The sequence below is a fragment of the Dipodomys ordii genome, unplaced genomic scaffold (genome assembly GCF_000151885.1).
Source record: "Dipodomys ordii isolate 6190 unplaced genomic scaffold, Dord_2.0 Scaffold97, whole genome shotgun sequence".
Taxonomy (NCBI): domain Eukaryota; kingdom Metazoa; phylum Chordata; class Mammalia; order Rodentia; family Heteromyidae; genus Dipodomys; species Dipodomys ordii.
In genome coordinates, this window is record NW_012267313.1 from 2010801 (window position 1) to 2025166 (window position 14366).

Here is a 14366-nt window from a genome sequence, read left to right on the forward strand (position 1 = left end):
TTATATCTAAGCTACTGGTTTTGTCTATGGAACTAAGATAATTGGATATACTTCAAGCTTCTTTCTTTAATGAACTGGTAATAACTGATAAAGTTTCTTTCTTTTCTTTTTTGATTTTAAGAATACTCTTGTTCTTGCAACTCTACATACTACATATGTTCCTTTCTTGAAACAGAAATTTGCTTTATAACAAAATCAATCCTATTTTATAGCATATCTTGCCTGCCTATGATTACAAATGTTAGTATTCCCATTTTCAATGAGATATGTTTTTTTTTAAATGGGGGCAAGTATTCTAATGCCACTGATGATCTATTTTATAACCACAGTATGGGTTGGATAATTTTTGAAAATTTTTTGTTGACAAATCTTTCACAGAGTACAACCTCATTTTGTATTTAGGTTTGAGCATAAATTGTGAATTTTCCACAGCTGGCAAAAATAACTTAATTGTAGTGAATGTTAACAAATGTATCAAAGTTATCAACACCTCCACCCTCTGCAAAAAAAAAAAAAAAAGAAGACTCCAAAGCAGTAACAAGAGGTGGGGTAGGAAAATATTGCTACTTCCTCCTTCATTCTCCAATAAAAGCTCAACCCAATCACAGTTCTCCAACATTGGCACCATGGCTTTCATTCCTTGCTGGGCATGGGTATTAGTGGGTTATCTTTCTACCTCTGTAGTAGGAGCTCCTAACCTTTCAAGTTTCTATCCCCCTCTATGGGAGGAGAGTCCTGGCCAGTTCAGTGACTACAAGGTGGAGAATGGAAAATACATTATTGATCCCTGGGTCTACACTAGCAGAATGGGGATGTATAAAATTCTGCTGAGCCAGACAGCCACATATTTTGCAAAATTTGCTCCAGAAAATGAGCAAAATGTCTTATGGGGACTGCCTTTGCAACTTGGCTGGCAATTCAGATCAGGTGAGAAACCTCTTGTTTTCCTTCTCTTGATCTATGAAAAGTGGAACTCTGTATGCCATACCCATGTTTGTGAAAATTGCTTTATTTTCTCATTGGAATAATTATATTTCTCTAATTTCCTTTTCTCACAAGTTCTTTTTTGTTTGTCTATTTCTAGTAGAAACTTCAGTACAAAATTAGGCATAATTATCAAGCATAAAACAACATTAGATCTGAATTATTGGCATTAGAGATACTCAACTACTACTAATCTCTGCATTCTCTGTTCTCCAGGCAGATCAGCTGATCCTACCAAAAAGACTAACTGTGGTTATGAATCGGAAGATCATCTGTGTATCTCTGCAGACAGTTGGTGGACTGGTAGGTTTACTTTGCAAGAATCTTGATTACCTTTTCCCCAACTCACAATTCTCCTATAAAAATGAATCAAATTCACGATGTATGTGGTAGACTCTGTCACATTATAAAAGATATCAACTACAGTCATTTTTAGTTCACATCCAGCATTTTACAGAAGAACTGAACCACAAAACGGAAGAAGGTCATGACCTCTGAGAGATCAGAGATCCGAGATCTGACAGATCAACAGTGACACTTAACAGGCAGGTCCCCCAAGTGTGGTATGGAGTCTTTTGAACTGAGGAAGCTACGAAGTGAAAGTCAAGAAATCAGTGCTTTAGTTTTTCTTGGTCAAATGGGTAAATGAATCAGATGAATAGAATTCACACTTTATTTTATCATCATGTAATTTAAGGCTTCAGTCACATAAAAAAGTGCTAAAATGCGTTGGAAGGAATTTCTAATTCTTTAATTTTGTGTGTTTGGCAAAACTAATGTATATATGTATTTATATATATCTGCTTCTTAGAGATTATTTCCCAATTATAAGACACAAGACAAAGTTAATTTTCACTTTCTCAGGGAATCACATGTGGTACGTATCTCCAAATGTATTTCTCTTACTACTTTACACATTCTTCTCAAAAGTTCAAGCATAGGTTTGTCACAGATCTAAAATTTAAATTTCATTTCCCTTCCCCATTAGCTTAGTAGTTCAGTATATCATCCTGCTATGCTGAGACATATGAAAAAAATACATGATTATAGTACACCACTGATTTCTAGTGGACATCAGTATGAATTAGAATGCTTAACTCTGCTGTAATATAGCCTTTGAGGGAAAAACTTTTAGATTATGAGATTGTTAGTCTCATTATTTATTGATTTTATTATCTACTGCTAGAACTCAGGAATAGTTTGATTTGGAGACTTGGGTTAAAACAAGGGCTAAAACCAGAATTTAATATGTCTTCAAATTAAAGAGACTTCTCTAAGAGAAAAAATATCCATTTGCAAAAATCTACAATCATATTAGAGTACTTTAGAAAAAATTATAATTCACAATATAATCTTGGTGAGAGATATTGTATCCACCTCAATTTGATCGTTTTCATCCTGTTTTATTTAATATTTGAAAAATGAGTGTTACTAAGTTTATTAAATTATTTTTCATTTTCACATTCCTTTTTAAAAGGCTATAGAGCAAATTATTTGTTCATTTTTTAATCAGTCACGTGGCTTGGACTAAAGGTTTAGCACTATACTTGACCTTCTCTTGTTCAAGACTAGTGAGCTAACACTTTGAGCCATAGCTCCATTTGCAGTTTTCTGGTGGTTAATTTCAGATAAGAGTCTCAGGATTTTTGTTGCCCTGGTTGGCTTCCAACCATGATCCTCAGATCTCAGCCTTTGGAGTAGCTAGGATTACAGGTATGAGCCACCAGTACCTAGCTGTTCTTTTGCTTTTAATCTTATCTATTAAGTAGCTGTACAAAGGAATTGCCATTTAACAAAACAATTTATGAGTAAAATGCATCTTGATCATCTCTCCCTTACTCCCTTCTTCCCTAACTCTTCTTAATTTTGTAGAATATGCATTGAATTCTTTATTGAAGTCTCCCCTTCTTCTCCTCTTTCCCTTGACCCAACCCCACCCTACCCCATTCAGGTACCCATTTCCTAGTGTTTAATTTTACTAAACTTTGATTTTGCCTTCCTAAGGAATTACACTATTTGAGTTCTTCTTTAAGTCTACTGTATTTTGATTGATACATTTCTTGAACTGGTATATATTCATGATTATAGTATTACTAACAGAAGTACATTGAATTTATATGCATGATCTTTAGGGTTTTTTCTATAATATTTATGAGTTTGGTCCCCAAGTTTTATCTTTTGCTTCTGAATCTGTATTCGTTTTTTTATTTTATTGTAGGGGTGGTGTACAGAAGGTTTACAGTTACATAAATAAGTTAATGAGTACATTTCTTGTTGAACATTGTTACCCCTCCCTTGTTTTCTCCCACTTTTCTTCCCCCAGACTTCCCTGCCCTGCAAGTTGTAAAGTTCATGTCCAACTTACTGTCTTTGAGTATCACTGTTGCTTCGGTTCACATTTTGTCCTTTGTCTCACCATTTTATTATTCCCCTTCCCTTCCTCAAATCAGATAAATACCAAAATAAAAAATTGGCAATAGGGGATTAAAAAAAAAGGAAAACAAGGAGCACAGAAGTAACTTCATGCAATACATTAAAAACAAACCAAAACAAAAAACTCTTAAACCTTGTGTTCCCATATTTTGGAGTTTATTTAAATTAGCATCATTGTATGTACATAGCTATTGAGCTATTGTGATCTTCTGCTAGGGCTATCCTAGACCTATTTTAATTATTACAAATGAGGGAATCCATGGAGCCTATGTTTCTTTTGGTCTGTCTTACTTCATTAAATACAATTTTTTCCAAGTCTTTCCATTTCCTTATGTTCAGGGTGATGTCATTCTTTCTGGTGGAAACATAAAATTCCATTGCATATTTATACCACATTTTCTTGATCCATTAATCTACTAAGAGAGATCTGAATTGGTTCAATATCTTAGCTATGATAAATAATGCTACAATAAACCTAGTTGTGCTCGCACCTTCTATGTGGCCTTGTTTGTGATCGTTTGGGTGAATGCCCAGGAGTGGCACTACTGGATAATAGCGGAGCTCTATGTTTAGTCTTTTGAGGAACATCCATACTGCTTTCCAGAGAAGTTGAACCAGTTCACATTCCCACCAACTGTTAATGCCCTATGGCCTCATTACAAACATGTTTTTGAAGTAGGTACCAGTGGCTTATGCCTTTAAATCTAACATGTTACGAAGCTGAGTCCAGAGGATCTAAGTTTCAAGAGTTTAAAGAGAGACTAAGTAGATGACCTCTGAGACTCCATCCCTAAACAACAAGCAAAAACTTTGGACTGCAGGTATAGATCAAATGGTAAAACATCAGCCAGGAATGAAAAAAAAAGAAAGAGTTAACAGTGTGAGGCCCTGATCTCAATCCCTGGAAACTGACCGTATGCAAACCCAAATTCTCTTGATGTTTGTTTGTTGTTACAGATATAAATTATTTTCTGTGTGCAATACCTTTCCTTTCTGCGGTTGATTCTGGCATCATGGGGATATCACCCGATCAAGTCACACTACTGCCACCACCCAAGGATCAGCAGAGGTTTTGTTACAACGTTTCTGGCTGTCGTTCATCCCACCCCGAGATGATGAAGCAGTGGAATGCTTTTTATCAGGTTGCTTCTTTAAGTATTGCCATAGACTCTTATCATGTCAAGAGATGGTTAAGTTGCAATTTTTGTTTAAGTCTGTTTTAAGGGTAATGTACAAAAACATTTTCCTTATTTTGAAAATGTGAATTGTTGTACTACATACATTGAGGCTAAGTAGCACAGTAGTACAATACACATCATTGATAATTACAACTACATCGCAGCATTAATATAAAATTTATCCATTCTTCTCAAATCTAATATCCCAAATTAAGGATATTAGATTTGTTTTAAATATAGGATAGACAAGCTAGAATGGTTAATAGTAAGTTTAGGTAAGCTGTGAGATCTTAGGAGAAATACAATGACAGACTTGGTTTTAGAGGAACCAATTTTTTTCAATGAAAATTAATAAATAATCATATATGGGAAGAACTAAACAAATGGATGGTTTTCTGGCATAAATATTCAGTGAAAAGCTAGGCATAATGAATCATGTCTGCAATCCTAACTACTTGGGAAACAGAGATCAGGAGGATTGGGGGTCAAGGCCCACCAAACATTAGCACTATCCCACCTCAATCAGTAACCCAGGCATGGTGACATGAAACTATGAGTCCAGCTATAGGGAGAAGCTATAGGTCAGGATTGTAGTCTGAGGTTAGCTGAAGCAAAAACATGAGCCCCTCCCTGAACAATAACTAAAACTGAAAATGAGTGAATGCATGCCTCAAGTATTAGAGTTTCTGATTAGTTAGCAGGACATCAAGTTCAAACCTAGTACCACCAAAAAAATAAATGACAAAGCATTCCTAGGTTAAATACAGGAAAGGACTAAAATCAGTGATGAAAAGATGTATTTATCTATTTAATTTTCAATTAATTGCTGTAAAGGAAATTAAATATTGAAACAAAAATTTTCCTTATTACTTTTATGGTAATTTTAATAATGTTTGTGGGAGAATAGGACACAAATACTTCTAGATAGTATAAAACTATGGGCCTTTTGAAAATGAAGTTCTTGTTTTCTGGATAAATGTGCTTTACTAAAATTAATACATATATACATATACATGTATACATATACACATAAGGTAGTCTCTCTACAAAATGTTTGGCACTAAAGTCTTTGACATATTAATTCTTAGAAACTCAAACTAATTTTATGTAGCACATTTCTCAATTGAGAAATACTTCAATTGTCTTGAACTTTTTTCAAATCATGCTTTGTCTTCCATACTTTAGTATCTGAAGTCACCTTCCACTGACTTTGATGATATTTTGAGATACCTATGGACTGCACATACCTCCTCCTTGGAAGGATCTCTTGGCAATTTTGAAGATAAGTAAGGATAAATTTTAAATGTTACATGACTAAAAAACTTATTATTTTTATTTTTCCTTTAGAGAGGTAGTGATTTTCAATCTGAATATTACAAAGAAATCCCAGGCTGGGCACCAGATGTGTATCCCTGTAACCTTAACTACTCATATGGCTGAAATCTGAGGATTTAGATTTTTAGCCAGCCCAGGAAGGAACATCCATAAGACTCTTATCTCTAATTAACCAGCCAAAAACCTGGAAGTGGTAGAGTGTGAACTTTGAGCACAAAAAGCTCAGGGCCAGTGCCCAGGCTTTGAGTTTAAGCCCCATGATTGATCAAGGAAAACACAAACAATTCCATCATCAGTGTTTATAGCATGATTTACAAATAGTTTTGGATGTTCTAGCTTAGAAAGTATGTGATAACAAAGGGCAAAAATCTAATAGGGGAGTATCACATTCAAAGTTAGTCATCTTCCTTAGGTTGATGTTCAGAGTTGAGATTGCTATGGCTGTAATCATTAGTCACATTTTGCCTCAGACTGAATGGATCATTTTTCCTTACTGTTTTATCCACTTGACAGATCATCATTGTCCTATGTGCTGTCTCAGTGTTCTGTACACATAACACTATTACACCTTGTGATGTGCTACATGCTGTATGTATCTCCTCTTCTGTTACTAAGAAATGCACTTTCTATGATCTGCCCAAAGGCCAGGGATGGTCCAGTAATCCGGATTATACTGCTGCCCTGGGGATATTTTCTGTCTCCCTTCATTGGTATTTTATCATCCATTTCCATTTGTCCAGAATCTATCCTGTACAGTATTTGGTATGTTCCGTCCTCTAGTAGGTTCTGATGAGATGAATGAAGGGTACACTTGTTTGAGTCATAGTTCTTAACTAATCTTTCTTCTAGTGTCTGTGACTCTAGGAATCTAGCCGGTTGTTTTCACAATTTAAAATATTAATCTCTAATTTTGGGCTTCTTTCCTGGAAGTCTTGGAATCCCATACACATTTGAAGCTTTCCTCAGGAACCTGGTTCCCTTGGAAATTGTTCATATTGAACAATTTCAAATTCAACAATTGTTCATATTGAACAAGTTGTAGTGCACTACAACTTGTAAGGAGGAGCACTACAACTCTAAGGGCCAGAATAGAATTTTTCAACTATAAACATGCCCCTCGGGTAAACATGATATGTTGTTTATCTAAGCAATCATTTAACTATAAACAACATGGTTCCAAATAAATTTATCTTTATTCTTGTTGGTCTCCAGAAAGACAGTTTTAGTCACCTGCTTCCAAAGTGAAAGGTGGCTTCTACTACTCTTAAGGGAGGAAAAGAAGGAGTGGGGAACTCTTGATTCCTTCTTTAACATGGTGTCTTCTTTTTCCAAGTTTGTAGAAAAATAGCAGTAGACTGGATTATAGAAAATGGTGAAGAGTTGGGTCCACCATTGTAACATACTACACACTGCCAAACATCAGTTACTTTCTTCAGAACAGGCTATGTAAAGAAGTGTTATTTCAGTCAGACACTACTGTGTGGCTTTCATGTGCTCCAATCTTAGAGAATTGAATTCTAGAACTGACTGGCTCCAGTCTACCTATTCATAAAATTTATATGAATGATTTGAAGTTGTTTTTTAAAATATATTTTCATGGTCACACAGAAATTGTTCATGTCACTCATGGCATGAAGAACTCATTCAGCTAAAGTATTTGGAAAGGTCACTTACCATAGAAGTTCACATTGGGTCCTTTCTCCAATGTCTATGAAGTGGTGCTGTCATTCCATTTCCTCCTGTCCTAATCCTTTGGAATGTAGCACATTCACTGTTACTAGTGCTTAGTGTTCTTTGCACAAGAACCTTAGTAACAGTCAGGTGTTCTTATCTTCATTTGAAAGACAAATGTGGTCTAAGAAAGAGTAGTGATTCCCAAGTAAACCCTGGTCACCAAGGATTTAATCTGCTGTTTTACCACCTCCAGGCAAGGAAGGAAGCTGGGAGACTATATTAGCTAGTGTTCCTTGTCATTCCATAGTTTACTTGGCACTGACAAGCATAATACAAGCATTTTCTGTTTGATGGTAGTCAAAAAGACCTAGCTTCTGTGAATGAGAATATAATCTAGTGATATAAGAAACTTTCAAGTATGCAGTTGGTGCCATGGGAAAGAGTGAAGGAGTTGCTGCTTTCTGATGAGATGACTAAGGTGCTGGGATTGGTAAGGCTTGGAGGAGGATGCTCTTAGTGAGCCAAGGAAGGTGTGTACATGTCTTATAGGGAACAAGAATTTTGCATATCTTTAAACCATTTAGCATGCTGAAATAGCTGTTTAAGACAGAGTCTGCACCTGTTACTACTTCCAACTATAATTATTAGACATATAAATATGAGGAATTTTGAGAGAGATTTCCTCCACATTAAAAGCTTCTAATCCCTTCCCCCCAAAGCCAAGGAAAGCTAGGTGCCAGTGGCTCACATCTGTTATCTTAGCTACTCAGAAGGATGAGATCTGAAGATCTTGGTTTGAAGCCTGCAAGAAAGTCTTTGAGATTCGTAGGTCTAACTTTATGTCTAAAGAGTCAGAAGTGGATCTGTGGTTCAAATGGTAGACTGCTAGCTTTGAGAACAAAAACTTGGGCCTTGAGTTCTAGTCCCAGAAAACAAAGGAAACAAGAAAAATTGACATCTTTCTTTGGGGTGCTTAGTATCCTGGGGACACACACCAATGGCACTTATTTCTATATTACCAAAGACAGTTATTTACAACTCTTACCATTTTTACAAATCAACCATCAAAATGTTTTCTAGTATAATGTGTCTTAGAGAGGTATATAAATTGGTAACAATGTGGCATGATCCTTTTCAGGTTTAAAAACATATTAGTCATCTCCAAAACTTTTGAAGGTATCATAGACTAATGTCATTCTACTTTAAGACCTATTTCTCAATGAAGTATGGATTTTGTTTTCTTTTTTTATTGCTGTTGAATATCAGTATTTGTTTTTATTTTATTTTATTTACATTTTGTTTTCTTAACAGAAGACAATCTTGAATGAAATGAGGTTGAAATGAAGTGAGTATGTTTTCCATTTGTCTTGCAGACTTCTTTACTATTCCAAACCAGAAGAAGATTTTGAGAAAAGTTGGTGTGTTGTCGTGAATTATTTAGTTGCATTCTTGTATCCCCCTACCTTGATCAGAACACATAACTTCGAGAATGGCCTGCCACCACGAGTTCTACTTAACACTGACATAGCCCCATTCATCAATGGCTTTACTCCTCTCCAAAATGTAGTTGTGCTCTCATTGAATGGTCTTAGGAAACTGGATGAATCAACAGGTAAGAATTTAAAAATATTTTAAAATTTAATATTTGAAGTAATGTAATTAAATCAGAGGTATAGACATCAAAACAGATTCCAAATATATATATTTTTTCATCACCTATGAGTATCATTTCAAGTTCTTTAGCAGTAATTAGTCTTTGTATATGGTAGGGCATTTATACATTCTTGGCTTCCCCATTCATGGTCTGTCTTTTCATCTCAAATCTTGGAACACAGTTTTTTTTTCCCACGTATATATATATATATATATAAATAAATAAATATATATATTTATATATATGTATATATATTTCTTACTTTTGCTCATGAGAACCTAAGAAAACATTCTACTTTGCTCTTAAGAAAGGAATGTTTTAAAATCTGACATAATTAAAGGACAGTTCTATCAACTTGGCTATTCTCTGTTCCTTTGAGCCAAGAATATTCATTGAGGATTAAATCCTTTTCTTCATCTTCTAATGCTCAGGTTCCCAGAAAACTGAAAAGAAGTATGTATTAATTATATGCATAAAGATATCTGTGTCATTCCTCTATTCAATAGGTGAACTGAAACTAAGCCTAGCTAAGCCCATATTTATACTGTGATTACTTTGAAAGGAAAGAAACCTCATGTTATAGATATAAATAAAGTACATTAAACATAAATACATTATACGCATGTATTTTTGAAAATCTTAGCATTATGTATTAAAAACATTGGAATACATTTGGGCATTTTTGCAATTGGAGTTTCTTGGTAGCTTCATGGCTGTAGTTCAGCACTGTGAGTCAGCAAGGAGCTTTCCTACTACACACAATGACCACCTATTCCTGGTGTCTCCTGGTCTGTCAGTGGAAATTCAGTTTGGAGCATTACACCAGAAAATGAGTTGACTCTCATTTTCTAAAAAGTAGATGTGTAGTATTTTATCATTATAAGTATGGAATTAGTATGCTTTTTTAGTATAATTCTATGAATTTATTAGTTAAATTCATGACAAAGATGCCATGAAATTGATAGGTCAGATAGTGCCAAAGGATGTTGTGAACAATGAAACAACAAAATAACATGTTTATTTTCATTGTATAATTGATGATTTTGCAAGTAGTCATCAGAAAAGAAATGAGACAGGATTGATCAGTCTTTATTGGGGAGTTCATATGTACCAATTTTACATGTCTCCTAGATTCAGAATCGTTGACTCTTTGGGAAACTTTAATGAAGACCAAGACTGCAAGGAAGCTAGTGCTGCTGATAATGGAAATATTTATTGAAATAGTTACTTAAAAAACTTTAAAAAATGAATGGGAGGCTGGGAAGATGGCTCAGTGGTAGAGTTCTTGTCATGCATGCATAGGCCCTGGGTTCGATTCCTCAGCACCACATAAATAAAAAAAAAAAAACTGGAAGTGGTGCTGTGGTAGAGCGCTAGCCTTGAGCTGAAGAGCTGAGGGACAGTGCACAGGCCCAGTGTTCAGGTCCGACGACCAGACCCCCCCACCCCCCCGCCAAAAAAAATGAATGGGCTAAACATGAGCAATGTTGACTGCAGAAAATAGAGATTTCACAAAGTAATGAGCACAATCATGTACTCTTATGGTTTCTGCTGTTTTCCCCAGATTTGCATTTTTTAAAAAAGAATTTGTCTATCCCTATTGAAATGATCAGTATGATTATGTTGCTTAAGCAGTCATTCTTTTTTAAATCAATATTTCATTTTTAAGATTTGAAGAGATTTTTCAATGTACCAGACAATCACTAATTAAAATACTGAAATTGAAGTGTGGATTTTTTCCTTTTACATTTTCATTAGCATGAATTAAATGTACAGGGAAACCTCATGTTGACATGTTCATATATTCCTACAATGTGCCTTGCACAAATTCACCTCTCCATCACCCTTCCTCATCCCAACTCCTCACCATTGCCAGACAAATTACGAAAGGCTTCATTGTCCCAATCTCAAGCATATATGTAAAGTATGTTGACCAATTTTGACATCCTCATTGTTTGTCCTTCCATTAGTAACTGAAGTGCCCAGTTTTCAGACATCCCCTCACAGACCTCCAGAGACCATGATCAATGCAAACAGCAAAGAGTCATTGATTGCAAGCTCCAGCTTGGTCCTCCGCGCACTCGCTGACACTAAGAGGCCCAGAGATCAAAGTTAGCGCAGCTTTTATAGTATTAAGCAAGTTCACAAGTTCAGGGGGGTTCCACACAAGTAAGCAAGTTCACCAGTTCAGGGGTCTGCCCTGACTGCATTTCCCCTTAGGCAATTGTTCAGTTCCTTAAGGGGGCACAGGGTTGGTGGCAACCTGTGGTTTTTTGAGAACTGTTCCTCTTTTGAGGTTATTCTGAGGGCAGCACAGCTACAGGTTGGTGGGGTTAATCTTAAAATGCAGTTACTTGAGCTCTTCTTCATTCCCTCCTCTTCTAGAGCATCAGGGACGGTCATGGTCCCCTAATTGGCACAGTCTTTTATATTTACAGTTTGGTATTGGGATCTCAGAACTAATACATGCACTGTGCTGATCTCTTTTTTTTTTAGAGTAACCTAATCCTAGACTGGACCTGTTTTCACATTCATTATTTTTAGTGAATGATGCTTATTCAAAAAGGTTTTGTCTTGGTGTTTTACACATATATGTACAGTGGTGTGTGTGTGTGTGTGTGTGTGTGTGTGTGTGTATATGTGTGTGTGTGTGTGTGTCTTTGCCTCTTCTGGTGGTTGAATTCAGGGGCTGGGTGCTGTCCCTAAGCTTCTTTAGCTCATGCTAGTGCTCTACCACTTCAGCCACAGCTCCACTTTTGGCTTGTGTCTTTTTTCAACTGGAGATAAGAATCTCATGGACTTTACTACCCTGGAGAGATTGGAAGCTTGATCTCACCTGCTGAGTAGCTAGCATTACAGACTTGAGCCACTGGTGCTTGCCTCATGCATAGTGTTTTAATCAGATTTAACTACTTATTTGCTTTCCTCATCTCCATTACCCATGTTTTTCAAGAGCTTTCAGTGTATTCTAAAGTATAACCAATACCTGTACCTAATAAAACTGCCATAAAAGTTCACATAAGACTTTCTGGTAGAGAAACTTACTACAGATGCATTTAGCTGGAAAAAGCCACATGGAATAATATAACTCAAACTGGACTTGAAAGCTCTTAATGCACTGGAAGAGCCCAAGAGCAGATGAATGACACATGATTATAGAATGCTATATAGCTGTATTTTTATAGAACAGTATTTACAAACAATAATTTGAAATTCTTTATTTCTTCATATATTTTTATTTTTTGGGGTCCGGTTATGGGGCCTGAACTCTGGGCCTGAGAGCTGTCCCTCAGCTCTTCAGCTCAAGGCTAGCGCTCTACCACTTGAGCCGCCACTTCTGGCTTTTTTCTTTTTGCTTATTTGATGCTGAGGAATTGAACCCAGGGCCTCAGGCATGCAAGGCAAGCACTCTACCACTGAGCCACCTTCCCAGTCCTTTCTTCATATATTTTCATACATTTTTATGTATTGCTTGTGTTTATTTTTCTTTTCTGGCACTAGGTCATGAAATTGTGTTTCAGCTCAGTATTTTTGCTCATCGTTGTCATTTTACCACTTGAGCCATACTTCTAGTTCCAGCTTTTTCTGGTTAATTGGTGCTGAGTCTCAAGAATTTATGTGCCTGAGTTGCTAGGATTATAGGCATGGGTCATCAGTACTTGTCAAAAAACTGCATTTTTATCATATACCAAAGTTATTCGAATACAAGCAAGAGTAGCTGATAAAAGAACTGTAGTATGCAAGTTCTAGGCCTAGGGTATATTCCTAACCAAATATGTGACTTGTGGGATTTTTGTTGTTGTTGTTTTGGGTTTTTTTTTCTGGTTTTGGGCCTGGGTGCTATCACTGAGCTTTTGTGCTGAAGTCTAGCATTCTACCACTTGAGTCACAGCTCAATTTTCAGCTTTTTTGATTCTTAATTGAAGACAAAAATCTCATGGACATTCCTGCCCAGGCTGGCTTTGAACCTTGATCCTCAGAGGCAGCCTCCTGTTTAGCTAGGATTATAGGCGTGAACAACTATTGGCACCAGGCTTGCAGCAAATTAGTGTCTGGCTGAACCTCATTTCTCTAGAAAGTGCACTGAATGTCTTAGGTTAAAGTTTCCTGTCCTAAAGTCGGAGATACTCATTCATTTCTGTATTGCTTTTCCCTTTTTTTTTTTTATTACTTGATATCTTAAACCATTGGCTGTTGGGAGAGGCAATAAATTAAGCTAGTACCTGTCAACTCAGATTGCTAATGAATTAAGTACTATCTTGTATATGTGTTTTAAAAATTTATTGTAAAGGTGAAGTACAGAGGAGTTGCAGTTACACAAGTCAGGTAATGAATGCATTTCTTTTTGAACAGTGTCCTCTCTTCCTTTATTTTCTCCCAGGTTTTTTCCCCTCTGGACACCCCTCCCCCATAATTTGGATAGTTCATTTTCAACATAGTGTCTAGTGAGTATCACTGCCAATTTCACCCTTTGTCTGTGAGATTCTTATCACCAATGAATTACTCAGGAAAAGCTAGAAGTAGGTTTAGGGCTCATGTGTTCGAATTCTAGCCTTTAGCACAAAGGCTCAGACAGCCAATGTGTTTTGTTTTTTATGTGACTTATCTCCATCTGCTGGCTCAATGCTGAAATTGTAACAATATTTTGAGAAAGAAGATTTTATATTCCAAACCCAGATGATAGGATTCCTCAAAGAAATTTATCTTTCTTTAGCCTACTAATCTGAAAGGATACATTATTAATTTTTGACTTTTAACCACTTCTTCTGTAACATAACACCTATCTATCCTTAGAAGGATCACTTTTTCTGTAATTTACCAATGTATATTAGCAGTATTATCATTTTGTTTTTCTTTAAAAGATTTTCATTTCTTTTGATGCATCTTTTATTACTTTAGTTTTATTCAGAAATGTACAATTTGATGTCCAAATATTTGGGAATTTTCTATATTTTTTTGCTATATTTCTAGCATATTCCATCTCTATCGCAAGTGCATTATGGCCTGAGAACTCATTTGATCTTAAATCTATTATGATGAATTTCCTATATAGAAAAATGAAAAAAAACAGACCATGAAATTTAAAAGCCAATAATGAGCCAGATAGT

At 35.8% G+C, this 14366-nt stretch overlaps 1 protein-coding gene across 1 annotated transcript; it reads left to right on the plus strand.

Annotated features, from left to right (window-relative positions):
- Nucleotides 1-626: 626 nt before the first annotated feature.
- Nucleotides 627-11181, plus strand: LOC105993501 (protein LEG1 homolog). Its single transcript, XM_013026775.1, has 7 exons — nt 627-927; nt 1201-1287; nt 4375-4559; nt 5781-5881; nt 8978-9216; nt 10390-10481; nt 11017-11181. Exons 1-7 carry the CDS (start codon nt 627-629, stop codon nt 11179-11181), a joined length of 1170 nt encoding a protein of 389 aa, XP_012882229.1.
- Nucleotides 11182-14366: the final 3185 nt, after the last annotated feature.

Coding starts and splice junctions, on each gene's coding strand:
- LOC105993501 (XM_013026775.1), top strand. CDS start 627: ATGGCTTTCATTCCTTGCTGGGCATGGGTATTAGTGGGTTATCTTTCT. Junction 928..1,200: donor TGGCTGGCAATTCAGATCAG/GTGAGAAACCTC, acceptor TCTGTTCTCCAG/GCAGATCAGCTGATCCTACC. Junction 10,482..11,016: donor TGGAAATATTTATTGAAATA/GTTACTTAAAAA, acceptor CATTTTCATTAG/CATGAATTAAATGTACAGGG.